Raw genomic sequence first — 27,881 nt, 5'->3', positions numbered from 1 at the left:
AAGTGAAAGCACCTCAGGCCCTTGCCACCCTTCGCAGCCCAACCAGTGCCATGCGCCCCTCTTGTGCTTCTGTCTCCTGTGGTCCCCAAGCCCAGCACAGAGCCCAAAGTAACCTCAAAAAAGGTGTCAGAGGGGCACCTGGGTGGCTCAGTGGGTTAAAGCCTCTGTCTTCCGCTCAGGTCACGATCCCAGGGTCCTGGGATTGAGCCCCGTATGGGGCTCTCTGCTCAGCAGGGAGCCTGCTTCCTCCTCTCTCTCTCTGCCTGCCTCTCTGCCTACTTGTGATCTCTGTCAAATAAAATAAATAAAATCTTAAAAAAAAAAAAAAAAAAAAGGCGTCAGAGCCACACAGGCAGCCTCCTCTCATGGTCCCACCCAGGGCCCCCTGGCTGGCCTGTCCTCTGGAGCCTCCCTGACCACTGACAGGAACCACCAACAGAGCAGATGGCCACCAGAGCCCAGAGGCGGAGGGCTATGGGAAGGGCCTTTCAGCTCCTCAGCCCAGCTGGAGGCTGGGGTCCATTCCCACCTCACCAGACTCTGAAGCGTGGGCCACCCCTCCCAGCTCTACCCACCCCACCCCCACCCCCCCATTCAGGTTGCCTCACCTCAGCCCTGGCAGCCCCACCCTGCCCCGGGCGCCACCAGGTGCCTTGACTCACGTCCTGCCAGCTAGCCTAATTGCCCCTTTCCTGGGTGTCGTTCTGGAAGCCCAGGTCAGAGACCAATGTCTTTCTACCTCCTGTGTCCCTCCATGAAAGCCTGAGACACTAGGTGACATCCCACTGGGCTGAGAACCCACTGGGGAGGAGCTCAACCCTGGAGGGGTGGGGAAAGAGGATGAGGAGCCAGGAAGAAGTAAAAGTAGAGGAGGAGGAGGGGTTGGAGCATCTGGGGCTTCCCTGGAGCCCAGACCCCGCCTTCTCAGCAAAGACAGAGCCCAGACTTGGGCTGCCCCGAACCCTACCTCCCCAGCCCACTGGGACATCCAAGCAAGCCCGCCTAGCCCGTCTCTCGAAGAAAGCCCTTTGCCGCCCTGGGCAGGGTGAGGAAGCCCACGGGCACGGAGGAACCCAGCCCACACAGACTTCGGCTGTGTGCATCGCAGGTGCCCTGGGACTCCTGGATACGGCCAGCAGACACAGAACACAGATTCAGTTGGTCTTATCCCGGCTTTATTCTCATGACCCTTGCATCCCAGATACAGCTCAGAGAGGGGCCCAGGTCACCCTCCCCAGTGAACAGTCCTTGGCTCCCCGCCCAGACCAAGCAGCGGGCTCTCGTGCCCACCTCTGCCCATCTCCTTCAGCTGGGGGGTCACCCAGAGCCGGCCTCCTCAGCGAGGGCCGCAAGGCAGAGCCAGTACCCTGGCGAGGAGCTGCTCCTGGGGACCAGCTGTCCCCTCTGTCCACAGGCTTATCCCTGCTCCATCTCAGGGCCCCAGGGTAGGCATCGGAGGAGCTGGGGGCCCAGGCCTCCTTGTCCAAGGACTGGCTCCAGGTGGCCTGGATCCCTGAGTTCTTGGGCGACCAGAGGCCCGCACTGGGACTCCGGTAGTGAAAGGACCGCACTCCCAAGCCCCCAGTCCACAGGGCGTCACTGGCTGAGGGAAGGGGTGAGAGGGCGTTTCTCCGGTTCCTGCACCTCGAGGCCTGAAGGGGAAGGCTCAGCTCACACCCGCTCCCACAGGAGCTCCCAGCATTCCAGGCGGCCCCCCAGGACCCTCCACCTTCTGCCCCTCCCACTGCCCCTTGCAGCTCACCGCAGCTCCCCACCCCCCGCCCTCCCCACCCCCACTCCAGCTACACTGGCCACCTTGCCTGTCCTTGAACTTGCCAGACCTTTGCTTCAGCTGTTCCCTCTGCCTGAAATGCTTGTCCCTAGGCATGTTGACAGGAAAAACTCTCACCTCCTAGTCTTTGCTCCCACTTCACCTCCTCCCTCAGGACCACCCTGAGCACTATAGTCAAAACTGCCACCTGCCCCACCCAGCGCTCCTGACCTTCCCCCTGCTCTCCGTCCTTCCCAGAGCATGGCCATCTCCTAACATTCTGGGGCTGAGCTGCCCAGCGCGGGACCAAGCACGGGAGATGTGGCCCATCTGAACCTCCACGTGCCGGAGTGTAAAACGGCCACTGGGCTCAAGGTCGTAGCAAGAAAAAAATAATACAAACTCTCTCTTTAATAAAGGATAACTAATAATAATGAATTAATTAAAATAGCTCATTAATGAATTTCCACACTGATGACAGGTTGAAATGGTAACAGTTCAGGTATAATGGGATAAATAAAATATGTTATTCAAATTAATTTTACCTGAATAAATAAAGCCATTTAAAAAAAAAAGCCAGGGGAATGCCTGGGTGGCTCAGTCATTAAGTGTCTGCTTTCGGCTCAGGTCCCGATCCCAGGGTCCTGGGATGAAGTCCCACATCGGACGCCCTGCTGAGTGGGGAGCCGCTTCTCTCTCTCCTGCCTGCTCCCTCTCTCCTTGCTATCCCTGGCTTTTTCCCCATAAATAAATAAAATCTTTTTTAAAAATTAATTTTACCAGTCTTTTACTTTTCTGATGAGGCTACTAGAAAATTTTAAATTACACATGTAGCTCACGTCCTATTTCCACTGGACAGGGCCGTTGTAGATAATTATTATTTTTATGCACACTGTTTACTATCTCCCTCCTGCACCCGAATGCTCGCTGCTGTATCTCCAGCTGGATCCCCTGCTGTATCCCTAGCGTATATCACCTGGCACTCGGTAAAGGCTCACTGTCAAGTAGATGAGTGGATGCACCACGGGCCCCGGCAGGCCAGATACCCCCACTCACCCTCTCCGTCAGCATCGGCTTTGTGTTCCGACAGGGTCTCGATAGAGCCATCCCACCCCACGCTGGGTCCTGGGAGAGCACAAGGCAGCCAATGGGCCATGGGGACCAGAGCAGAGGTGGGCAGGGCTTGTGCGGAGACCCAAGGGACCGGAAGGAAAGCCAAGGGGCTGCTGGGTCCAAGGGAGCCAGAGAGCAAATGGGAGCAGGGACCCTGGTCTCTCACCTTTGCCATGGGAGGTGGGCGCGCCCAGGGGGCCCGGCCTGCGCTGTCGGAATCGCTGCCTGGGGGTGTCCCCGGGACTGAACGACTCAGAGCTTCGCCCCACCGGGAATCGCGAGCTGAGTTTCCGCCGCCGCCCCCCTGCCAGAGTCTCATCCCGAAGGCAGAGGGAGCTCTGGGCCCGGCGCATGGGTGCAGGGGAAAGGGATCCTGCAAAGGTATAGGGAGGCAGGGTGTAGAGCTGTGCAGGGAGGGGCTGGGCAGAGCGGAGGGGCGAGCGGGCTGATGCTGCTAAAGGGCAAGGAAAGGAGGCTGCAAGAGGCAGGGGTGAGGTCTGGGTGAAGGAGGGAGGTGACAGGAGGCTGGCCTGAGCTGGCTCTGACACTAACCCACTGTGTGACCTTGGGCAAGGCATGTCCCCTCCCTGGGCCTGGGATAAATGACCTCTTGCTAAAGTCCCCTGCTGCTCTGAGGTCCTAAACACCGCTGCGGGCCCGCAGGATGGGATGAGTGGCAGCGCTGGCAGGAGGGAGGCACGAGCTGAGGGGCTTGCAACAGGGAAGGCCAGCGGGGTACACAAGAGGAAGGGAGAGCCAAGGGCGTTGGCAAGCACCAGGGTGAGAATAGGAGACATGGGGTAGGGACCATCCTGGTCACCTGGCCCCCAGACCCACCTGTCCCATCTGCCTCCCTGCCCTCGGAGAGCTCCGTCTCTGGGGGGCCCCCCAGGCTCTCGGTGCTGCCAGCCCCATCGGCCCCCAGGCGTGGCCCCCCATGGGGGCCTCCCTCCCGCCGGGGCCGCATCAGCCTCTTCACCTTGTCTGCCAACCAGCTGCCCTTCCTGGGGGCAAGAGGGCACAAGAGGGGGTAAGGCCAGGGAGGAAGGAGGGACAAGAGGGCCACGTTGGGGATGGCAAAAGCCAGGCAAACCCTCATCGGGGCCTGGAGCGGGCAGGGCAGGGGCAGAGGTTGGGAGGATCCCCGGCTCCAGGGGGTGGACGGGCCCCTCACTTGATCCGGGGCAGAGGCCCGGGCTCCAGCACTCGGTACTGGTCCATGATCTTCTCCACCAGCTTCTGCTTCTCACGGCGCAACGCATTGAGCTGGTCCCTGTGAGCAGGAGGGAGGACACAGGCATGAGGCCAGGCAGGAGGGAGGCTCAGGACACTGGGGCTAATCCAGTGTTGGCGAACCGCTGCTGTCCTGAGTCCCAGGTGGTCAGCCCCAGCCCTTTCCCTGGGCATCACCCCACGAGCAGGCACGGGGTCTCCAGGACCCGCCCCCGCTCTGGGCAGCCAAGCTGGGCCCCCCATGGCCTGCTCACAGGTACTCGCGCTGCTCACGGTGCAGGTGGTCCCGGCTCTCCAGGCTGCGCTCCAGGAGCTCCCGGTTCTCCCGGCTCAGGGCCTGAACCTCGGCGAGCAGCTGCCGGTTCTCCTCTTCCTGCGCACTCCGAAGCTCTGTCAACAGCTGGGGGGGTGGGAGGCAGACAGTAGGGCAGGTGGGGGATTTAATGGGGCTCCAGGTGGCTACCTTCCATCCCCCCTCCCTGCCCAACCCTCCATGGACCACTCCCCAGCCCCCAGCAGGCCGCCGCCCACCCCTCTCCACACCTCGCACTGCGTGGTCAGCCGGCAGGCGCTGAGGTCTAGCTGCTGGTTGGACTCACGCAGACGCTGGCTCTGCACCTCCAGCTGGGCCCGCTCCAGCTCCAGCCGCGCCAGCCGGCCCCGCAGCTCCCCGCGTTCCCCCTGCAGCTCACCTCGCTCCCGTGACACCTCGGCCAGCAGCTTCTGAGCCCTGCAGAACCCGGTAGAGTTGCTCTCCCAGGGCACTCGGTCCCCATCCCAGGCCTCCCACGGGGGCCAGAAGAGCCCTGTTGGGGGAGAGGAACCAAAGCGGGATCCCACAGGGACAGTGTCTAACTCACCACCAACCCACTTCGCAGACAGGAACACAGAGACCTGGCCGGAGAGCAGCGGGGCCCGTGCCAGGGCTGGTACCTGTCATGCTCGCTCTGCAGCCTCCGCAGCTCCTCCTCCAGGCCGCGCTGCCGATGCCCGTCCTGCATCAGGCGTTCTCGCTCTGCCAGCAAGGCCATCTCCTGCGCCTCCACGCTAGCCCTCTGGGCCTGCAGCTGCTCGTGCCTGGGATGCACAGGGACCGAGAGGGCTGCAGAGACCTGGGGCCGGAGCAAGCGGGCGGCCAGACTCTCTGGGGTCTGCCCTCTCCTAAGCACCGGCCCCCAAACAAAGCCAAGGAGCAGAATGCTGGCGGGGTGCCCACCACTGCCCATGAAGAACGAGCCTTGGGGTGAGCTCAGCCCAGAGCCCAGCCACACGTGAGGCCATGGCAGCAGAGCTGGCTGTGTTGAGTGGTGGTGCTTCTGGGCAGGGGGAGCAGGGGGCGGTCAGACCCACCCAGGGAGTCTGCTCCACGCAGGTTGGGGGTGCTGGGGAGAGAAGCCGGGAGTCTGGGGGAGGCTCACCGGCCCTGCAGTTCCCGGTGGGCCAGCTCCAGGGCCCGCATGTTAGCCTTGAGGTCACGGTGCCGCACCAGCAGTCCCTCTAGCTCGGCCTCCTGCCGCCGCTGCAGCTGGGCCAGGGCCTCATGATCGCGAAGCAGAGCCTGCTGCTGCCCCCGGGTCTCCTCCTGGGACTGCCGCGCCACCCGCACCTCCTCCTCCAGCACCCCCAGCTTCCGGTGCAGCTCCTGCCCCTGCATCTCCAGCACAGACTTCTCAGCCTAGGCAGAGGAGTGGGTGTGATCCCAGTTCCGAAAGAGGTATGGGACTGGGCGCAAAAGGCGAGGGGCAGGGCAGAGGATCCAAGAGAGAACTACAGAGGCAGAGCACTGGAGCGGGGGCGACAGGGAACAGAAAGCAGAGGCAGGGTTAGAGGGCAAGGAGAGGGGAGCGGTATCACGGAGATGGGTGCTGGTGCCAGGCCGCGGAGGGGACAGGGCAGGGGTGGGGAAACCGGGGCGGGGTAAGGGCAGGGAAAGCAGTAGGGACTAAGGGCTGGCTGTTGAGAGGGATGGAGCTGAGCAAAACCACAGAGATGAGGGGAAGGGGGAAGACCGGGCCAGAGGGGGCAAGTACAAGGGAGCAGGAGCAGGGAAGAGGGGTGCCGATTAGCGTGTTCAGAGGTCAGGCACAAGGGAACGGGAAAGGCGGTAGGCTGGGAGCTAGGGCAGAGAAAACAGTGGGTGGCAGAGGAAAGGGGGCGTGAGCTAGGGCAGGGGACAGGGCACCCAGACCGCCACCCACCTGCAGGCGGCTGCTGTACTCCTGGGCGCGCTGGCTCTGCAGCAGGAGCTCCTGGGCGCGCCCCTGCAGACTCCCCAGCTGTCCCTCCAGGTGCTGCAGCTGCCCCTGCAGAGCCACCTTCTCGGCCACCAGCGTCGCATTCTGCCCAGAGAGGAGTGGGGGGTCAGCAGGGGCCAGGCCACTGGGCCAAACCCCTCTCCCCATGCCCGCCACGGGCGACACTCACGCTGCGCTCCACCTCGATGAGCCGCCCACTCTGGGCCCCCGGGGTCCTCGGCTCAGCGTATCTGTCCAACTGCAGCCCGTCGGGGCCCTGGCGCAGCTGCAAGGAGAGGCCCCGGGAGGTCACGCGGGAGCGTGGAGGAGGCCTGAGGATGGTGCAAGAACCTAACCCAGGGGACCCTCACCCCTTCGGCCGTGCCCCTCCCCCATCCATCATGGGTTCCCCCACCCCCACACTCCATCTGTCACTCTCCATCTGCCCTGCTCTGTGTCACTCAGTTCTACAGCATTTTCCAGCCTCTCTCCACCCTGCTTTTCCTCTGGGCCTCGGGTTTCAACGCCACTTCCCCCCCAGCCAAGCTACATGCACCCACCAGGGGCTCTGCTGGGGGCCCGCTGTCCCCTGACACCCCGTGTTATGGTGACCTGTGTCCTTGCCTGTTCTGGGGCCTCCCCACATCCCAGAGCTGAGCCCTGAGCTGGGAGCCTCAGAAACAATGGCCAGCCAAGAAAAAAGGGCCGTAACTGAGCTCACTCGGGAGCGGTGAGGCCCTGGAGAAACACAGCCGGCACCTCCAAGCTGAGCCACTGGGGTACGTCCGCCAGACGAATGAGGGAAACAAGGCTCCAGGACCCCGGAAGACTCCAGAGCCTGGGCAGGGTCCGCCTGACCCCCAAGCACGGGGCACTCTCCAAGATGCCCCCAAATGGGGCACAAGGCGAAAGACGGGCCAAAACTCAAGGGGCAAGACCAGCACGGGGCTAGAGGGACCGGAGCGTGCACAGCCCTGGATGTGCGCAGGCAGGATAGAGGGCGGGGTAGGACGAGGCTGCCAGCGCTCCGCGCGCCTCACCTGGACCAGCTCCTCTTCTAGCTGCAGAGCCCTGGTCTTGAGCTCCCTCAGGGCTTCCTCCTTGCTGGTGGCCGCCGCCTGCAGCTCAGCTTCCAGCCGCTGCTCCAGGCCCTGGTACCTGTCGGGAGAAGCCGTGGCACCGACCCCTCCCCCAGTCCCGGCTGCCCCCTCTCTGCCCTGGGGCCCCACCCCACCTCTGGTGCTGGAGCTCTTGCTCCCAGAGAAATTCCTGGCGCTCCAGGGCGGCTTGCTTCAGCTCACTCTGCAGATGCTCCAGCCGCGAGCCCAGCTCCCGGCCCCGCACCACGGCCTTCTCCAGCTCCTGAGGGCAGGCACAGCAGGCTCAGAGCGTTAGGGAAGACCACCACCCTCCCGCATCCTTCCCCAGGGAGGGCCAGATGGTATCTGGAGACCTAGCTTTCTGTCTTTCTTCCATCACCCTAGGAAAATATCTTTATAAGTAGGTTCTCATGACCCTGAGATCTAGAGTCGTGTATTCTACTGATGGAGCAAGCCAGGCGCCCCATCCTGGGCCAAGATCTTTAACCCTTTGGCCTTCTACTTCTCCATCTGTAAAATGGGAACAAAGCCTGGCCACCTCTCAGAGTGACTGCGGACGAGCTGGGAGGTAAGCTTGGCGGCGGAGGAAGGAGACCCATGGTCCAGGAGTCAGAGACGCTCGCCAGTCAAGTGTCTTTACCTCTCTGAGCCCACGGTTCCTCGTGCGCCCAGTGGCAGCGAGCCGTGTCCTCCGTGATGAGGCCATGCTGGCCACGTGAGGGAAAGAGGGATTTAGAAGAGGCAGACAGGAGGAGTGCCCTGGGCCACAGAGGGATGGGGACAGAGGACAGGAACTGGGTGAATGTCAGGCCCAACCTCAGAGGGGGCTGGTGGGTGGGGAGAGAGAAGCTGCGGGGGGGGGGGGGGGGGGGGGGGGCCGGAGTCCTATGGCGGTTGGGCTGCACCATTGCGGAAGGGGGCAGAGCGGGATGCAGAGATAGACCAAACCATTCTGAGATGCAGGGGCCCTGGCAGGATGAAACCACAAGCCAGGGCCAACTCGGACCAGCTGCCTACCAAAGCCTGTCTCTGGACACCAAGTCTACCGCTGCTGCTCTGACCTTCCTGGGTTTGCAACCCCACTGAGTCTCCCCTGGGGCGACTGTCCTTCTGGACACCCTTGGCCACTGCCTCTCACTGGAAAAACTACGAGTTCCATGAGGCCCTGCTGCCTGCTGGCCCACACCCAGGAGAACCCAAGGGCTAAGGGTAGAAAGAACAGTGGTACCCATGAAGAAACCTGAACCTCGGGCCAAACCCCAGAACTGGCCTCTTCCAGGTCCTCAGCACTCTGCCCCCACTGCACCTCCTGCCCTCCACCCAGCCCACAGGGACGGGCCGCCTGGCCTCAGGTTCCCTGACCTCCCCGGTCTAGCCACCTCCGCCTACACCACACCCAGTCATCACCAGAACCGCTCTGCCCAGGAAATCTCACAAAATTCCCCTTTGTCCTCAGGCTCTTCCAGCGCTCAGTCCTCAGTCCTCGGAGCACGCCTTACCCTCACCTGCCCTGCCCGCCTGCTGGCATCCCCACTCCCCAGCTGCCCCTAACTCTCCACGGTCACTGGGAAGGCAGGTCATCTGAATTCGAGCTTCCCAGGACACGAGACAGGTTAAGGACCATGCCCCTAACGGCACAGCCAGCTGGTCGGAGATCTGGGCCAGAAGCCGGGTGTGCCTGATGGTGTGGCTCAGTCACATCCTACAGAGTGAACCCCAGAGACCCCCTCTCCACCTACCTTCCCCCCGCACCCCCATTCCCCCACTCCCCTGCCCTGCTCTGCCTGACGCCTCACCCCGGGTCAACCCAACAGTGTGTTCCAGCTCCTCTCCGCCCGAGAGGGCTCTCAGCAAATGACCCCTTCTTTCTGAATCTCAGGGTCCTCATCTGGACAACAGGGATGAGACTGGAAATGGCTCAGCTGGAAGATTCGATTCCTAGTGTGCACACCCCACCCCTGCAGCATGGGGCCCCGGGCCTGAACACCCTTCCTTTTCAATTAGCAATAATCACGCCTCAGATAAACCTCATTGGCTACGATACTGCCACAGCACAAAGCTCTGAACACCCTTCCTATCGCCTCCTAGCCTCCTCCGCTTCCCCCGAGGGGCCTCGCAACTCGGGCCCCCCCTTCAACACCCTGCTGGGTTTAAAGGTCATGGCCCTCATGTAAAGGTCATTGAGATCATTTCCTTCCCAAGAACCACCACAACTCCTTCCTCGGCTTGAAAGGAAGATGAGGCCCTGCCCAGTACGAACCTGCTGGTGAACTGGTGAACCCCCCACCCATCAGGCACCTGAGCATCTGTAATGCCTTCAGGTCTCCGCACATGCTGTTCCCTCTAAAGTGCCCTTCCCACCTAGTGGGAGCCCGACCCTTCCTCACACCCTTCTCCGAAGCCTCCTTGCCTCCACCCCAGCACCAGCTCCCTCTCCCATGGCCTCCTGCATCCTTTGCAACAGGTCTTGGGGCACCTGAGTGGCTCAGCTGCTTGAGTGTCTGACTCTTGATTTCAGTCCAGGTCATAATCTTGGGGTCCTGGGATCGAGCCCCGGGTCAGGATCCCTGCTCAGTGGGTAGTCTGCTTGTCTCCCTCTTCCTCTGCCCCTCCCCCTGCACTCACACTCTCTCTCTCAAATAAATTTTAAAATCTTAAAAATAATATTAATAATAATCAACTTGTCTTGGGGCACCCGGATGGCTCAGTCAGTGAACAGTCCGACTCTTGATTTCGGCTCAGGTCATGATCTCAGGGTCGTGGGATCGAGCCCCATGTTGGAGTCTGCTTGACATTCACTCCTGCCCTCACCCTCACCCCCTGCCCCTTTCCCCCTTCTCTCAAAAATCAAAATAAATAAATAGGGCGCCTGGGTGTCTCAGTGGGTTGGGCCGCTGCCTTCGGCTCAGGTCATGATCTCGGGGTCCTGGGATCGAGTCCCACATCGGGCTCTCTGCTCAGCAGGGGCCTGCTTCCTTCCCTTCCCCTCTCTCTGCCTGCCTCTCTGCCTACTGTGATCTCTCTCTGTCAAATAAATAAATAAAATCTTTTTAAAAATAAATAAATAAATAAATAAATCTTTTTAAAATATAATTAACATGTCTTGAGCCTTTGTCTGGCATAAACTAGGCTCATCACACAGTTATCGCCCTTGGTTTCCCGAAAGACCCGAGACAGCGATGAAGAACGCCCCCGTTTTACAGAAGGAGAAATAGGGTGGAGGGGAGTCGGCTCCCACAGTCTGAGAGCCAGGACTGAACCTCCAGGCGGTCTGGCTCCGAACTCACACTCTTATCTCCTCCTACGGCCCGCCCCACCAGAGAGAGGGGACATCCATCAGTCCAGTGTCCTGGGCCCAGCACCTCTTGGAAGGCAGGGGTGGACTCTGCCTTTCTCTCTCCAGCCCCAGTAGGTGCCAAACACTCTGGGGCCACTGATGGAATTGATAACCCAAACCCCAGCAACCAGCCCAGAACCCTACTTCCTACCCCAGGCTGTGAGCCCGGACATACCTCCTGGAGGGCCTGCTTCTCCCTCTCAGCCTCCTGCAGGTGCCGGCGGCCATCGCTCTCCAGCATTTGCAGCCGCTCCTCCGCTGCCTCCGCCCGGGCCCTCAGTCTGGGCCCCTCGCGCTCCCACTGCCTCCGCTCTCGGCCTGCAGCTGCCAGGGCCTCCACCAGCGCCTCCCGTTCCCGCGACACGGCCTCCAGCTCCCGGCCAGCTGCCTCCACTGCCTCCCGCAGTCGAGCCTGCTCCCGGGCCTGGGCCTCCACCTCCCGATGGGCCTCCGTCTCTGCCCTCCGTGCCTGAGCCAGCTCCTCAGAGAGGCGGGCAGCCTCCATGCCTCGGGCCTCAAGCCTCCGGGCCTGAGCCTCTAGCTCCGCTCGAAGGGCCTCGGCCTCTCTCCTGAGTCTTGTCACCTCCTCCCTCATGGCCTCCTGCTCAGGGACATCACCAGCCAGGATCTCCCCTGGGATGGGCCCTTCCCAGGTCTGGGCCTCCAGGGCCCCTTCCGGCTTCTGCTGGGGATTTTGCTGGCCTGGGTCCCCAACCGTCCCCTCCAGTTTCTGTTCATGCTCTCTGGCCTCTCTCTGCCCTTGGGGTAGGTCCAGCCCTTGGCCTAGGGTCTCCTGCTCCTCCAGCTGCACACGGAGGCTGGGCTCTGAGGATCCAGGCTTGCTTGCAGGGCCCTCCTGTCTCAGCACCTGAGCTTTGGGCCCTGACTCTCCAGTCTCTCCTCCCAACAGCTCGGCCTGAGTTTCTACCCCTGGACCTTGAGGGTCCACCACAGTGCTGGGAGTCTGGAGAAGGGCTCCATGGCTGGCCTTCTCCAGGGGCTCCTGTATTGCTCCAACGTGGTCTGATTCCTGGAGGGTCAAGTCTGAAGTCTGGGGGGCCGTGGCAGCCATCGGGAGGGGCCTTTGTATCACCTGTGCGTCTGAGTCAGAAGCCTGGGGAAGCACAGCTACTCTCTCAAGGGCCGAGTCTGGTACTGGGGAAGCCAGGCCGGAGGCCTCAGAGCCTTCATCCCCGACCTGGCCAACCAAATCCCGGGGTCTCGCGTCTGAAGCCAGGCAAGCCTGGGGAGCCGCATGCAGCTCAGGAACCAAGGAGTCCTCGCTCTGCTCCTCCAGCAGGGGGTGCTGAGGGCACAGGAGAGGAAGGGTCAAGCCCCCAGGAGGAGGCAGGGAAGGACCAACTAAGATGGGTGGAGGAGGGGACTCACCCGGCCCTCAGGCTGCCCCCGGAGCCCCTGCAGCAGGGCCCGAAGCTCCTGATTCTCCCTCTCCAGGGTCTGCAACCGCCCAGCCTCTGCCTCTCTCACTTCATCATGAAGTGAGGGGACTGCTCCTGGCACAGGGGCTAGGACATGGGAGATGAGGTTAGGACCCCTCCACACCCTTTGCCAAGATCCCTGGTTCCCAACACCTTGGGATGAGAATGAAGTCAGAAGCCATCCCCACTGGAGTTGCAGGAAAACAGGCAGCCAGTCCCACAGTCTCAGCCCCTCCGCAGGGGCCCTACTCACCCTCCCCCGGAGACCCCAGAGGCGGCTCCAGGCTCCGCTGAAGCTCCAGCTCCAGCTCCACGTTCTCCTCTGCCAGCTGCTCCACCTGATGCCGCAGAGTGTCCAGCTCCTGGGGGCGGGTCAGGGTCAGACAAGCCTTGCCCACCACGGCCAGGCCAAACGTGTGGGCTAGATCACTAGGGGAAACAAGGAGTCAAGGGTCCTAGGGAGCACTAGAGAACTCTGGGGGAACCACTGGGGTCGCCAAGGGTCACAGATGACACTGACTGGGGGTCACTCGGGCCATCTCACCGCATGGGCCTCGCCCAAACGGGTCCGCAGCAGCAGATTCTCACGCTGAGCCTCGTGCAGCCTAGCGCAGCGCTCTTGAGAAACCTCCAGCTGCTCCTCCAGGAGCGCCTTGGAAGCTTCCAGAGTCCCGGAGAGAACCCGTTCCTCCTGGTGGGGGGAGCAGAAACAAGTGGCGATGTGATGCTAACCCCCCAAGCACTCCAGGGCCACAGACCCCGCCTTCCCTCCTTCATCCGACCCTGCGCCCGCTAGCTCTCCAGGCCCCGCCTCTCCCTCCCACGTGCTCTTCCCTCTCCAGGGTCCATCCAGGTACCACTTCCTTAGCATCTGGCCCCGCCCCCTCCGATGTAGGCCAGGCCCCTTCTTCCCCAAGAACCCCTCCCAAGGTGGCATCCCTCTAGGCTCCACTGCGAAGGGCGCTCTCCAGACAGTTCTTCGCCAGCACTCGGCCCCATCCTCCTCTCCAGGACCTACACTTACCTACCGCCCCCACCTCTCCTCTCCGTCTGCCCCATTCTGCAGACAGCCTCTCCCCAGACACCACCTCACCCCTTTCTCCTAGCCGCGACTGCTCTGCCCATTAGACCCCAACCTTTCTTCTCCCGGCCCCAAGTCGCTTCCCCTACTGGTCCACTGGGTCCCCAGCAAGCCCCGCCTCCAGGCCCCGCCCGGAGCCCCGCCCTCTTCAGGCCCCGCCTCCCGTCTCACCTCCAGCTGGCTTTTGCAAGCCTCGGCCACCTGCAGCCGCTCGCGACAGCGTCGCAGCTCCTCCTGCAGGCGGGGCAGGCGACCGGCCCGCTCCCGCAGCGCCTCTACCTCCTCGCGGTACAACTCGGCCCGCTTGGCCTGTCCTGACAGCGCCTGGGCCTGAGTCAGACGGTGCGGAGCTGGGGACGGCCAGCCGCGGGCCAGAGGGATTAGGGGAGGGGAAGGAGCCCGGGTGGGGGCAGGCGATGGGACAGAGGAGGCGTGAGGAGAGGGCTAGGGAATGCGGCAGCGGCAGGGAGCATCTGAGCGCACCTCCTGGCGGAGCCGTCGGATTTCGGCCTCCAGGCCCTGCACCTCTGCCTGGGAGTCTAAAAGCAGCTCCGCCTTCTCCTCCCTGGAGAAAAGGGACGCTGGAGGGTTCTGGGGACCCAGAACCCCCAGGCCTGATGCCACCACGTCTCTATCCACGTCTAATCGCCCCTCTCCCTCCAGGGCGCATCGGAGACTGGGGTACTCACAGCTCCTGCCTCAGGCGCCGCAGCTGGGCCTTGGCGTTGGCCAGCTGCAAAGCCAGGTGGTGGGAGGAGCCCTCTGGGGGAGCCCTGGCAGGAGCCTCTGGCAGCAAGGGGGCCGGCTCTCTCTCCAGCAGCAGTTCAGCCACCCGCTGTGGGAAGTCGAGGGTCAGAAGCCAGAGGTAACCCAACCCATGCCCCCCGGTCACCACAAGCCACATCTGGCACTTGCAGCTCTGCTCATTGAAGACCCTCAACTCCAACTCCATATCTGGGCCCCAACCCCCATCACCCTCCCCCCATATCTGGAGCGCCACAGTCCCATTCCTCCACCTGGGTCACAGTGCCTCCTACCTGGGCCCCCATGTCACGCTCCCGCGCCAGCCTTAACAAAGTCCCCAGCAGGCTCCTAGACAGCATCTCCAGTTCTGGAGGCTCCAGCTCCCCAGGCTCAGGCCCAGCCAGCGCCAGCACCACTCCTGCCCCAGGCTGGGTCACCTGGGCAGGTAGGGAGAGAAGTTCAGCAGAGGAAGGAGAGGGGCAGGGTGCCCCCAGGTGGCAGTACCAGTCCCAGGCTCTCGACCAGCCCAAGTACCTCCTGGATGGCAGCAGCCAGCTCACTCTGGATCTCAAGGCTGAGGCTCTGGATGTGTCGGATGAAGAGTTCCCGGTGCTCACACTGCGGGGAGACGCGATGGAAATGCTGGCACAGGAAGCCTCCACGTCTTCCTTCGGAGCTGGACCCTACCCTGCCCTGCCCTGCTCACCTGCACTGATGCCCCCAGCAACAGCCGAAGGATGCCTTCCAACTCCTCCACCGCCTCCTCTGCGGAGCACAAGCCACAGAAAGTTAGCGGTGGGGCCAGGGGATAGAAGCAGGCAGGGGTGGTAGGAGAGAGCACCTGAGAAGGGGTGAAACCCCAGCGTCTGGAGGTCTGGGGGTGGCGACAGGATCAGCAGCTGCAGCTCCTCCTGGGGTCAAAGGAGACAGGACCTAGGAGTGGGGCCTTCCCATGGGGGCCTCCCAGGCTCAGCCGCCCCTTCCCAGCCCCTCACCTGGTAGAAGTCCCGCAGCCTGCCCCATAGGTGGTTCAGGTTCCGCACCCGCCGGGGTGCAGGACCCTCTCGGCCACCGACTACTCGAGTTCCCCCTCGAGAACTCGGAGCGCTGTGGGCACAGGGAGCTAGGTGGGAGGGGGGACAATCAAGGCCCCACCTCCCCCAACCAGGCCCCTCCCACCAGTCCTCAGGCTCCTCCCACCAGTCCTCAGGCTCCTCCCAGCTGCTTGTTGTGGGAGGGGCCACCTCAGACTTCTAGGCTGGCCTGTGGTTTCTTACATGATGCCCAGCACCCGGAGGAGCAGGGCCCCATCGCTGAGATGCAAGAACTTCTTCTCCGGGCAGAGGGGCCCCTCTCCTTCCTCCTCTTCTTCCCCCTCCGGCTCCTCGGCCTCTCCTACCAGGCCAGCCAGTCCCAGCGCCTGTGGGGAACGAAGCCAGGTCAGCCGACTGGGTTAGGAACTCCCCTACCAGCAGAGTGACTCCCGAGCCCCTCTGACCAGCTCCTGAGCCTCCTCCTCACCTCTTCCCTGAATGCCCCTGGCCCCTGGGTCTGGACTCCTTTTCCAGCCCCACAGCTACCTCGACTTCTCCAGCCCCACCTCTGTGCCCACCGTTGCCCTCAGTCCCTACCCCCTCCCCACTCTGCTGGACCTTCCTCCAAACCCAGCACCAGCCCGTCCTGGCTGCTCACTTCTCTTTCCCGCTCGCCTCCCACCTGCCCCCTCACCCAGGTGGCCAGGCTCCCACTCAGGAAGTCTTTGAGTCTGGGCCCCTTGCCCCCATCCATGACACGGTCAGGGTGTGGGTCCCGCTGTGGCAGCTACACCTGCCCGGAGAGGAAGAGGAAGTTCCTCTGGTTGGGGATCCCGAGGCCCAGCCACAGACAGCCTTTGCAGCTTCCTCCTTCCGGGAGCAGGCGGGCCTCTGCACCCCCAGAGTCCTGCCTCAGCCCCCACCTCGCCACCCCACATCCTCTCAGCATCTCTGCAGGGCCACAGAACTGGCCCGGAGCTTAGCAGGGGAAGGTGGGCTCAGGGCCATCCCGGAGCGACTCCCGCAGCCCTCCTGGCACAGGGGACGATGGCGGGTGAGTCCCCCACCCCTCTGGAAACTTGAAACTAGAGGAGAGGGACCTCGGCCTCTTGTCTTCCAGGGCCTCTGCAAGGACGCTGGGCCTCCTGTGGTGAGTCGGGGCGTTCACACCTGCCTCTTCTGACATGGCCGGCTTCGCTTTCCCGTCGGTGTTTCTCAAGCTCACCCTAGCTCCGCTCCCAACCCAGAAGCCTGGGGAGGTCGGATGCTGCCACCCCGACAAACCTCCTCTGAACCCCAGCCAGGAGTGAGTCCCCCTCCTCCGCCCTACCCTCCCCCATCCTCTCTGCACACCAGATTGAGACAGGACATCTGACCTCACAGGCCTCCATTTCCCCTTCTGAACAAGAAGTGGCCTGGACTCTGGCCTCTGAAGGAAGGGGTATAGTGCAGAAGCCTTCAACATGTCTCCTCGTCACCCTCCCTACCCCACCCCTGCACTGCTGAGACTCCCAGCATGTCTTGTAGACAAACAGGCCAGGAGGACCTCCCAGTTCCCCGAGGGCGCCTCCATTCATTCTTTCATCTGCCGGCGCCTTGCCAGACACCGCTAGATACTGGGGTGTAATGAAAGCCCCCAAGTCCCTGCACCCACAAGGCTCAGTTCACTGGGGAGATGACCCCCCAAAATCACACCTGCGCTCAAATGTAATATTGCAGCTATACCATGTGCATGGACAGTGAAGGGACTGACTCCTGGGATGGTCGGGGAAGGCAGCCTGCAGGGGGCCACATGAGGAAGCTGAGACCGGGGATGATAGGGTGAAGCAGGCAAAGAGGGGAGGAAGAGAGAGAGCAGGAACAGCATATGCAAGGGCTCCTTCCGGAGGGATGGAAGCCCCCCACCCCCAGCACGAAGGTCAGAGATTATTCCTGTGTCATCAATTCCAAGACACTTCCTTGCTCCCACTGAAATCTCCCAAGTCAGGTTACACGGTAGAGTTGTCTCCCGGCTGGCCACAGTCCTAACAGAGTTGTCATTGCCTGCACACGCCCATGCGCTTCGAAGCAGCAAACCCTGCAGAAAGGGCATCAGCAGCTCCGAAGGAAGCCCTGGAGGCAAGAACCGAGCCGGCACTCCCTTAACCCCTAACCCCGGGACTCAAAGGGTGTGAGGCCCCAGGGAAGAGAACCAGACTTATCGGTACAGTTCCCCAAGCGGAAGTCCAGAGCGAAGCTGGCTTGCGACAGCTCTGGGGCTGCGGGCTTCAGAGTTGTCTGATGGATCGTTGGGGTGGGCTGCGCTGCAGGACTCACCAGGGCTCACAGGGGAGGTGGCGGCGAAACACAGAAACATCGCGCCTCCGTCTCTGTCGGAGTCTAAATGGGAAGGAGTTTTCCGAATACCGTAAACCAATTTATTTTGCTTCTATTTTCCCTTTTATGTATGCCTCTGAATTACATATGAGAATTTCTGTCTAAGTCATAAACAGCTCCTTCGGGAAGTATAAAATAAAAGTTCTAGTGATGAAAGAGACTTGAGACATAGTCAACCGGCAGCATTCTTTTTTTCCCTGAGTGGCATCTATTATTTTTCAATGGGTGACATCTTACATTTGATGAAATATGGGGTAACAACAACCGTGGCACACAGGCTTACTGGCAGCCAGTCATGGTTACAAGAACTTCACGCTGGGAACATCTGAGTGGCTCAGTCGATTAAACATCAGACTCTTGCTTTTGGCTCAAGTCATGATCTCAGGGTAGCGAGATCAAGCCTGGTGTCAGGCTCCGCTCTCAGCACAAAGTCTGCTTGAGATTCTCTCTCCCTCTCTTTCTAAAATAAATAAATAAAGGGGCATCTGGGTGGCTCAGTGGGTTAAGCATCTGCCTTCGGCTCGGGTCCTGATCCCAGAGTCCCGGGATCCAGCCCCACATCGAGCTCCCTGCTCTGCCGGGAGTCTGCTACTCCTTCTCCCATGCCTACTGCCCCCCTCCCTGCTTGTGCACCTTCTCTCTCTGCCCCTCTGTCAAATGAATAAAGTCTTTTTTTTAAAGATTTTATTTATTTATTCGACAGAAAGAGAGATCACAAGTAGGCAGAGAGGCAGGCAGAGAGACAGGGGGGAAGCAGGCTCCCTGCTGAGCAGAGAGCCCGATGTGGGGCTCGATCCCAGGACCCCGAGATCATGACCTGAGCCGAAGGCAGTGGCTTAACCCACTAAGCCACCCAGGTGCCCCTGAATAAAGTCTTTTTTAAAAATTGCGCTTACTGACTCATTTGTATTGGACTAACATGGGATGTAAGGACTCAGGGTCTCCAGTTTACAGAGGAGGAAACAGACCCAGAGAGTTCCGAACTTGCCCAAAGTCACACAGCTATTAAGTGGTAGAACCAACTAAAGGAAGGCAGTGGGGTCGGCATGTAAAGAGCAAGGAGTTCATGGCCACAGCGACCCAGGTCTTACCCGGCAATGGGAAGGTGTGCAGGCATGTTAGCAGAAGAGCTCAGCCACCGTTCCACCCTCCTGAGACACATCTAGAGACGCCGAGAATCCTCTAGGAGAGTTGTTAGGAGGATTCCATGAGCTGGGGCCCAGATGAAGCGCTCACTAAATGGTCCCCCGTGTGGTTGTTATCTTTAGTATTAATAAGATCAACGGTCCATCCAGATTTGACCCCCAGTGGATTTTAGCTTCTATTTGCAGCCCTGCCCGCCTAAGGACTCTGGCCCAGGAAGTCCTCCCAGAACGCCAGCTCACGGTTAGCCAAGCACGGTGACAGCGCCTAACCCCTCAGCGACCCAGGGCCCCTGCCTTGCTCAACACCTCCCCAGCACACCCTTCCTCAAGCCACAGGGTCCGGCGCTGTGTCACCCTATGGCTTTCATACCTGTCACTCCCCACACGCCCGGCTGCGCCTCAACCTTCTTCTCTGACTTGGTTCAGCCAAGTCAGGCCCGGGGAGGCTCTGGGGAGAGTGGAAGGGAGGGCCGGGCCTCCCCAGCAGATGACAAAGAGATACGGGGGTCAAGGCTCAGTTAGCCATTGAGGGATGTGTGTCGGGGTCTAACAGTGAGTGGCTCCTGGCCTGTGACGAGATTTTTCCCTTGAAAATTGTTCTCAGACACATGGTCGAAAGTGTCAAGAATGTGGAAGGAGGGGGTGGCTGCGTGGCTCAGTCAGTGGGGCACCCCTTGACTTTGGCTCAGGTCGTGGTCCCAGGGTCCTGAAATCGAGCCCTGCCTCAAGCTCCCTGCTCAGTGGGAAGTCTGCTTGAGGATTCTTTCTCTCCCTCCCCCTCTGCCCCCATCACCGCCCCCCAATAAATAAATAAATAAATAAAATCTTTTTTAAAAAAGAAAGAGTGGGGGTGCCTGGGTGACTCAGTGGGTTAAAGCCTCTGCCTTCGGCTCAGGTCATGATCTCAGGGTCCTGGGATCGAGTCCCGCATCAGGCTCTCTGCTCAGCAGGGAGCCTGCTTTCTTCTCTCTCTCTCTGCCTGCCTCTCTGCCTACTTGTGATCTCTGTCTGTCAAATAAATAAATAAAATCTTTAAAAATAAAAAAATAAAAGAAAGAGTGCATAAGGATAGAGAAGAAATCATTCTCTCCCTCATGACTCCCAACCCTTTTTTTTGCTCCCCGTGCTAGCATGTTCTGTGTCCTTTCGGAGATGCAGCTGCCCACGTCTGTCTCCACACACAGGGCTGTGCTCCTCCATCCTTCTCGAAATATTCTACAGGCTGCTTCTTTTCCGTTCAGAACCGCTGGCCTCAGCCTTTGTAATGGCTGTGTGGTACTCTACTGTGCTGCTAGCCCATCATCGTTTAAGCTGTGTCTCGCTGACGAATATTTTAAACGTTTGTGATGCTCTAGTGACTGCCTTTCTCAGGTATCCTTTTCTGACAGGTTTTTTTTTTTTTTAAAGGATTTTATCTATTTTTCTATTTTGAGAGAGAGAAAGAGAGTGCACACAAGTGTGTGAAGCGGGGGCAGAAGGGTTGGGAGAGGAACAAGCAGATCAGCACTGGGCGCTGGGCGCGGAGCGGGACACAGGGCTCGATCCCACAACCCTGATACCAGGACCTGAGCAGAAATCAAGAGTCTGACGCTTCACCAACTGAGCCCGCCCCCGCCCCCGGGCACTGTTCCGGTAGTTTTAAGGGAGTTCAGTTTCCACTATGGCCAGCATGGGGATCCAGGAGGCAGGCAAGAAGCGGAGAAAGACAGACAGACAAATGGACAACATAACCAACGGCAGTCTCCTCCCTTGGGGCTCAGTTTCCCCATCTGCACAGGTCAAGAGTGGGAGGGACACCATCTCCTAGTTCTCTTCTGGTTTTGAATTCTCTGGATAGCCCCAGTCTGACCTCAAAGGCCAGAAAGGTAGGAGGACCCTGGAGTCTGAGAAAGCAGAGCCCAGGGCGGCCAGGGCAAGGGGTGGCCAAATCCAGCCAGAGCCTGGGACCAACCAGGTCAGAGGGCAACTTCTGCCCTTTGCCTGCAGCAGGCCCAGACCCCCACAGGGCACCCCTGTAGTCTGGCCAGGGCCCAGTTCCCTAAACTTCTGGGCCCCAAGCTCAAGAATTAAAAACAGAAAGACAGCCTCCAAGAACTTCTGGGTACCTGGGCTTCTGGTGTCTTGTCTGGGGGACTCCTTCCTCCCCACCCAAGTGCTAAGAAGGGGTGGTTTGCTGCCCCACCATTTGGGGGTAGAAACAGCAGAGCCAGAGTTGGGCAGGAGCACAAATGCTCCGTGAGGTGGCTGGAACCAGCTGCCCAATGGAAGGAGGCAGCAGGAAGCCAGAGCCAGGGAGGGCAGGACCCAGGGCCACCTGCCCAGGGTTGAGCCAGGTCCCCAGGGACTCAGGGCACCACCTGCAAGACGTCCCAGCAGCTGAAGAGAGCATGACACCGCACAACCCCCCACATCTGACACCTGGCTTGCTCTCCCCAGGGCGCCCCCACACTCCCAGGGGGCACCCGCCCTCCCTCGCCCTGACACTCTTACCAAGGCCCAGTCCTCCAGGCAGCCTCCACCCACAGCCCAGAGTCTTTGCGAAATACTGACTCATGAACCCCTCCTGCTTAAAACCCTCCAAGGGCTTTCTCCCTGTGCTTTCAGTCAAGTTCCAACCTGGCCCTGCCGGGTGGGCCCAACTGCCCCCCCACCCCCAAGCTCAGCCCTGACTCCTCCTGGCCCTCCCTGCTTCCTCAGACTCCAACCCTGGACCCCTTCGAATTTGCTGTTCCTCCAACCTGGAACTCCCCCCCACACACACAACCTCTCTCTCCCCACTGTCTGGCTCCTTCTCACCCTGCTGGTCTTCCTGCATGGCCTGTTTTGGGGAAAAGATTTTCTCTTTTCTAAAGCAGACCCCAGGGGCACCTGGGTGGCTCAGTCGGTTAAGCGTCTGCCTTCAGCTCACGTCATGATCCAGAGGTCCTGGGATCGAGTCCCGCATCAGGCTCCCTGCCCGGCGGGGAGTCTGCTTCTCCCTCTCCTTCTGTCCCTTCCCCTGCTCGTTCTCGCTCTCAAATAAATAAATAAAATCTTTTTATAAAATAAAAAAATAAAGCAGACCCTCGTCGTAAAATCTTTTTATAAAATAAAATAATAAAGCAGACCCTCGTCGTAAAATCTTTTTATAAAATAAAAAACAAAGCAGACCCTCGTCGTAAAATCTTTTTATAAAATAAAAAATAAAGCAGACCCTCATCGTTTTCCCTCCTAGACTTACTCAGCTCTGCTCTGCATCTTCCCTCGTGCCCACAGTGCCGAGCCACGGAGACCACGACGATGAAGAAACTGACACACAGAGAGGTTACATCCCTTGCTTAAGGCCACACAGCCAGGAAGAGGCAGAGCCAAAAGACAGAAGTCAGCCAAAGTCCTGTTTTTAAGCAAATGAATCCCTATGTCAGACGTAAGGAGAGTGAGGCTCAGAGGGGTACAGGGGTCAGTAAAACGACGGGCAACCCCAAAAGCTGCATCACCTCCCCTGTTCCCCTGTGCTTTGTGGGGGGCCAGTGGGAGAGCGAGGCTGGAGCCCAGCACCCGGTTAGTGAGCGCAGGGAGAGCGGTGCCAAACCAGGCCGGTGCCAGCCTCCCTTGTAATTAAAGACACACGCATGAAAGACAGCGCCAAGATACCATTAAATGCCCATTAAGCTAGCAAAACTAAGTCCAGAGGGTGAAGCCCAGACTGGCACGTGGCGAGGAGACAAGCACACGTGTGCATCACTGACGGCTGTCACGATGGCCTCAGAGTCTCCAGAGACCAATAAAACCTCCGGAGCCCAGTGAGCCAACACTCCAGCATTGGGGAACACGCCCCGCGGAAGGTGCCCAGGAGGGAATGAAAATAGAAAGTCTCTGAAGCCGCCCCTGGCCAAATACCGGAGCCACCTGGATGTCTAACGAGAGAACCAGTTAAGACGGAGGCTTGTGGACAAAGTCCCCCAATCTCTGCCGCCAAGTGGGCCACTCAGCCCAGACCTGGCTCCCTCGCTCACCTTTAGTCTTTGGCAAGGCTGTTCCTGGCACGTAGAACACCCTTCCCACCTCTGTTCACCAAGCTGTCCTCTGGTCACCTTTCAGCCCGCACCTAGAAGCCATACCCCCTGCCGCACCCCACGGCAGGGCGGGCTAGTGGCCAGAGTCCTTCTGTCATTCCCCAAACACCCCAACCTGAGCTGCCCTGTCCCGGCTCCCCCTCACACACTGCAAGCGCTCATCGGGGGTCTGGCACCTGGAGTCCCGTCTAGTGGTGGTGTCCGCAGGGCCCGTGCCTGGCATGCTCATTGCTGGGCTTTGGGGACACCACTGGTTGCAAGACACTTGATGTGACCTCAGGGGCATGGGGGGTGGAGGGCAAGCAGAACCCTCCAGAAGTCCGAACACACCTTTCATAACTAGGATGAGCACATGTGTGTCACTCATCTCGAGAGAAGTCGCTGAGATTCAAGATCCGTCTTCGTGGCAGTGACAGTCGTACAACTCGGTGAGTAGACAAAACACCACTCAACTGTGCTTTTAAAGAGTGAATTTTATGATATGTGAATTACATGTCAAAAACCCCTCGGGGCGCCTGGGTGGCTCAGTGGGTTAAAGCCTCTGCCTTCGGCTCAGGTCATGATCCCAGGATCCTGGGCTCAAGCCCCACATCGGGCTCTCTGCTCAGCAGGGAGCCTGCTTCCTCCTCTCTCTCTGCCTGCCTCTCTGCCTACTTGTGATCTCTGTCAAATAAATAAATAAAATCTTAAAAAAAAAAAAAAAAAACCTCCATCCTTGATGAAGCTGAGGATGTGGCCCATGGGGACTCATTCAGGCAAGGGACAGGAATGGGGCAGTGGTCCTCAGCAAACAGGACTGACCTGCGACCTCAAAGGGTAGAGAGCTTTGGGCAGGGGCAGGAAAGGGAGGGGCATCCCAGGTGGTGAACATCGTTAGGAGATGCTGAAGAGGCCGGACAACCCACAAGCTGGGGAATCAGGGTGACTGTGGAGACCAAGGTTTGCAGGGAGCAAGAGAGAGGCTGGGCATTTCCCAGCCCCCTCTTTCAGCTGGTGTGACCATGCAACAAAGCTTTGGCCAGTTAGGTTTAAGTGGAAATGATACGTGAGAGCTTCCAGAAAACCTTCTTAAAAGACAGCTGGCATGGACTTTTTGCTGGCCGAACTACAGCTGTGGTAGCTGGAACTCAAGCAGCCACATTGGATTGTGAGGTAGAAGGCAGATATTTAAAATGGCAGAGCAGCAAGATAGGAGAAGCATGGGTCCCTTGTAATCACAGAGCTGCTGTACTAGCACTAGGCTATCAACCTTCCTACCGCATATTTGTGAGCCTCTGTTTCAAGTCACTGGAATTGTTATCACCCTCAAGCAAATCTAGTTCTCACTCAAATGTGCTATGGTCAAATTTATGCTGAAACAATGAGAACCAATATTCAGGAAACTGGAGAAAGGATAGCTTTCTCTCTCTCTTTCTCTCTCTCATCCTTCATTTCTTTACTGTTTCCCAAAACATGTCCTGAGCAGGGCACCTTACCTGTGTTCAATAAAAAACAAACAAGCAAACGAACAAACAAAAACCTTCCATCCCGGGGCGCCTGGGTGGCTCAGTGGGTTAAAGCCTCTGCCGTCAGCTCAGGTCGTGATCTCAGGGTCCTGGGATTGAGGCCCACATCAGGCTCTCTGCTCAGCAGGGAGCCTGCTTCCCCCCCCCTCTCTCTCTGCCTGCCTCCCCTCCAACATGTGATCTCTATCAAATAAATAAATAAAATCTTAAAAAAAAAAAAACCTTCCAGCTCAAGCGGGGAGAATCAACGCAAATATTAATAATATGACCAACTGGTGTGCATGTTTATTAGACCAAAAATCCATCCATCCACACAGATGTTATCCAAACTTCTGCCCAAGTTGTATAAACACGTGTGCACGTACACACACACCCACAACACACACACAATCTTCTCCCTGCACTGTTACTCCTCGACATTCGCGTGGCCAAACCCCAAGCATGGGTTCCCTCGGGGTCAATATCCTCGTGGTGGTGGGACCTGCATAACTACAGCCCAAGGTCTGGGCCAGGAATGATAGCACCTCTCCAACCCTCTCCTTCTCTCAAAAGCTCAGGTCTGACACCCTAGGGCCTGGCCAAGACTCCCCCCGGGGACACTTTCCCAGCTCCTTAACCTTCAAGGCCTCAGGTGCCAGACAATGTATGGAGAATCCTGGGGACCTACACACAGCGGATAAAAAGAGAGTCACTAGCCCATTATACTGATAAGGAAACTGAGGCCCAGGGAGGCATAGACATCGCAATCACAGAAAACAGGACTGAGGTTTGACTTCTCTCCTAACTCCTAGCTCTTTTTTTTTTCTTTCCTTCTCTTTTTTCAAGATTTTATGTATTTACTTACTTATGTGAGAGAAGGAGCACTCACAGAGAGGGGCAGAAGGAGAGGGAGAGAAAGGGAGAGAACCCCAGGTAGGCTCTGTGCCCAGTGGAGCTGGATGCCGGACTCGATCTAATGACCCCGAGATCACAACCTGAGCCAAAACCAAGAGTCAGACGCTCAACTGACTGAGTCATCCAGGCGCCCCTCTAGCTCTTTCTCTACCCACGCAGAGACTGCGTGGTGGAAAGCAAGGATTCTTTGTTTCTTTTTCTCTTTATAACCATGTTTTGGGTTCTTTCTGCGTGCTAGGCACTGTGCCCGGTGCTTTACATAAACTCTCATTGGTTCCCAGAAGCCCTATGAGGTGGGCTGGATTATTCCGACTTTAAAGATGAGGGAAGGGGCGCCTGGGTGGTTCAGTAGGTTAAAGCCTCTGCCTTTGTTCGGCTCAGGTCATGATCTCAGGGTCCTGGGATCGAGCCCCGCATCGGGCTCTCTGCTCAGCAGGGAGCCTGCTCCCCTTCTTCTCTCTCTGCCGGCCTCTCTGCCTACTTGTGATCTCTGCCTGCCAAATAAATAAATAAATAAAATAAAGATGAGGGAAGTCGGGGCAAGGGAAATGAAAGACTGCCCAAGGTCACCAGCTTCTTGGTAGCGGGTCAGGATTCACAGTCTAGTGGTCTGAGCCCAAAGCCTAGTGACCCCACTCTGATATGATGAGTGCCAGGCAGGAGTGGGGGGTTCACCTGGGATCTCTGGGAGGACTTCAGGGAACCCCCTGCAAACCCTTAAAAAGCATGGTATTCACATGTGCCACTGTGCATACGTATGTGCAAATGTGCGTTTCCTTTTTTAAGTGATTTTTTAAAAGATTTTTTCAATTTATTTATTTGATAGGGAGAGAGCAAGCAAGAACAAGCTGGGGGAGCGGCAGAGGGGGAAGCAGGCTCCTGCAGAGCGGGAGGCCGATGCAGGACTCCATCTCAGGACCCTGAGATCGTGACCTGAGCCCAAGGCAGCCGCTTCACTGACTGAGCCACCCAGGCGCCCAATGCATTTTCTAAGAAAATGGGCATGGCTCTCAGCTGCTCTTCAAAGGAACTCTGGACCCAGAAAAGGCCAGAACTGCTGATACTGAGTAAAACCCTTGGCCTTCCAGATCAGATCTGCTGTGCCCTTGGGAGGGTCAGGACAGGTGGGTGAGTTTTAGCTGGAGATGTGTTGCGTGACTGTCTCAGGGTCTGTTTTAACATCAGCGCACCAACAGCCCAGGAAGTTCATGCCCACGGCCCTGCCAGGTACAGCACCAGGCTTCCAGAACCCACTGCTCCAGGCCCCTTTGCCCTGCCCTTTCTCTACCAGCCTGAAACACAGTGTGTCCACCCAGGAGATGAAACTCTGCCAGATTCTTTTGCCACGTGATCATTGATCTCAGGCGATCGAGTATCCGGAGCAGCCCCAGACTAGTACTACCACTCACCCCACAGGCTGAGGTATATGGCCACCTCTGCTCACAGCTGACTCCCAATCGTGCTGACCCCGGGGGCCACCCAGGCCCTGGGAGCCCCCTCATGCCAAGAGGCCCAGTCAATGGCAACAGGACCCCGGAGGGGACACTTCCTCTCAGAGGCCTTCCTGGGCCTCAGTTGGAAGAGGCCAGGAGTAAAAGAAAGAGAGGCTGCTGGGTGGCAGCGTCCGGGACCCGGCTTGCGCTAGTTGCAAGGAGGTGCCGGGGGCACAGGTTCTGCAGGGAAGAAGAGGGCACACAGCCCATGGGGGAGCTGGCGGCCGCTGACTCCCGCACTCTCTCCCCCCAAGCCTCTCAGGCTCACACCCCACGGGATCATCATGAGGATTTTGACTGCACCTGAAGAGGCAGCTCCAAGCACCTGCCCTCCCTAAGACAGGGAGCTCCGTGGGGGGTCTGGGTGGCTTAGTTGGCTAAGCATCTGCCTTTGGCTCAGGTCATGGTCCCGGGGTCTTGGGATGGAGCCCCGCATTGGGCTCCCTGCTCAGCAGAGACCCTTCTTCTCCCTCTTCCTCTCCCCCTGCTTGTGCTCTCTGTCAAATAAAACTAAAAATTAAAAAAAGACTGTGAGCTCCTAAACACAGCAGGAGCCAGTAATCGCTGCCTGATGCCAAGTGCAAGGCTTCCCAGGGACAAAAGGCAGAGGCCAAGGGCAGGACCTGCAGATAGCAATGGCCTGCAGCCCGGACCATGCCGGCCGCTCTGACCCGCAGCCCTTACAGCACACCCAGCCCTGGTCAGGCCTCACCGGCATCTTCTCCCCCGACCCCCATCAACTCACCCTTCAGCCTGGCCCAGGTAGGGGGGCACCCAAAGCCAACAATCCTACCCTGAGGTTTATGGTCTATGTGAGGTCAGCCAGCACCCAGTGATCAATGCAGAAGTCCTAGCTGCAAGCCAAGCTCGCGTCTTCCTAGGGCCCACTCCCTCCGCACAGATGCTCCTTCCCTTGCTCCTCAGATCACTGGTCCTTCCCCAGCTTCTACGGGACGTTTCATTAACACTTCATTCAAAGGCCCTATGTCCTTAATGCAATCAGCATCCCCCATTAGTACCCCATCAGCCCCTGCCCACTACCCTCACAGTTCTGACTGTCCTAAGGCAACTCAAATCCAAGGAGGCTGGCTCAGTCAGTTAAGAGCCCGACTCTTGATTTTGACTCAGCTCATGACCTCAGGTTTATGAGATGGAGCCCTAGGTCCTGGCTCCAGCCTCGGCAGGGAGTCTGCTTCTTGTCCTCTGCCCCTACCCACCCCCAATGCATACACATGCTCTCTCTCTCTCAAATAAATCTTAAAAAATAAAAGAAAGAAAAATCAGGGGCGCCTGGGTGGCTCAGTGGGTTGAGCCTCTGCCTTCGGCT

At 58.9% G+C, this 27,881-nt stretch overlaps 1 protein-coding gene, 1 long non-coding RNA gene and 1 pseudogene across 3 annotated transcripts; 1 reads left to right on the top strand and 2 right to left on the bottom strand.

The window, feature by feature from the left end:
- Positions 1-1,454: 1,454 nt before the first annotated feature.
- Positions 1,455-15,924, bottom strand: CCDC88B (coiled-coil domain containing 88B). Of its 2 annotated transcripts, XM_059145824.1 has the most exons (27): positions 15,781-15,923; positions 15,330-15,472; positions 15,048-15,159; positions 14,894-14,963; positions 14,759-14,817; positions 14,587-14,670; positions 14,346-14,489; positions 13,998-14,143; positions 13,792-13,873; positions 13,480-13,638; positions 12,772-12,918; positions 12,481-12,589; positions 12,178-12,314; positions 10,964-12,094; positions 7,586-7,713; positions 7,392-7,509; positions 6,542-6,637; positions 6,316-6,456; positions 5,536-5,792; positions 5,051-5,194; positions 4,661-4,847; positions 4,372-4,517; positions 4,059-4,157; positions 3,722-3,888; positions 3,051-3,257; positions 2,828-2,896; positions 1,455-1,652 (listed from the first exon to the last, which is right to left on the bottom strand). In XM_059145824.1, exons 1-27 carry the CDS (start codon positions 15,838-15,840, stop codon positions 1,597-1,599), a joined length of 4,398 nt encoding a protein of 1,465 aa, XP_059001807.1. In that variant the 5' UTR covers positions 15,841-15,923; the 3' UTR covers positions 1,455-1,596. The 2 variants fall into 2 exon arrangements, with proteins under 2 accessions (XP_059001807.1, XP_059001812.1); XM_059145829.1 differs by lacking the exons at positions 1,455-1,652; positions 2,828-2,896; positions 3,722-3,888 and having other exon boundaries at positions 3,057-3,257; positions 15,781-15,924.
- Positions 9,444-9,512, bottom strand: LOC131822816 (U4 spliceosomal RNA; annotated as a pseudogene).
- On the top strand, positions 14,088-18,348 carry LOC131814717 (uncharacterized). Its single transcript, XR_009347424.1, has 2 exons — positions 14,088-14,173; positions 16,207-18,348. It is a non-coding gene; the product is annotated as an uncharacterized LOC131814717 (long non-coding RNA).
- The last annotated feature ends 9,533 nt before the right edge of the window (positions 18,349-27,881 follow it).

Source organism: Mustela lutreola, chromosome 1 (assembly GCF_030435805.1).
Source record: "Mustela lutreola isolate mMusLut2 chromosome 1, mMusLut2.pri, whole genome shotgun sequence".
NCBI classification, from domain to species: Eukaryota; Metazoa; Chordata; class Mammalia; order Carnivora; family Mustelidae; genus Mustela; species Mustela lutreola.
Note: the sequence above shows the minus strand (reverse complement) of the source record. Positions and strands in the feature narration are given on the sequence as shown.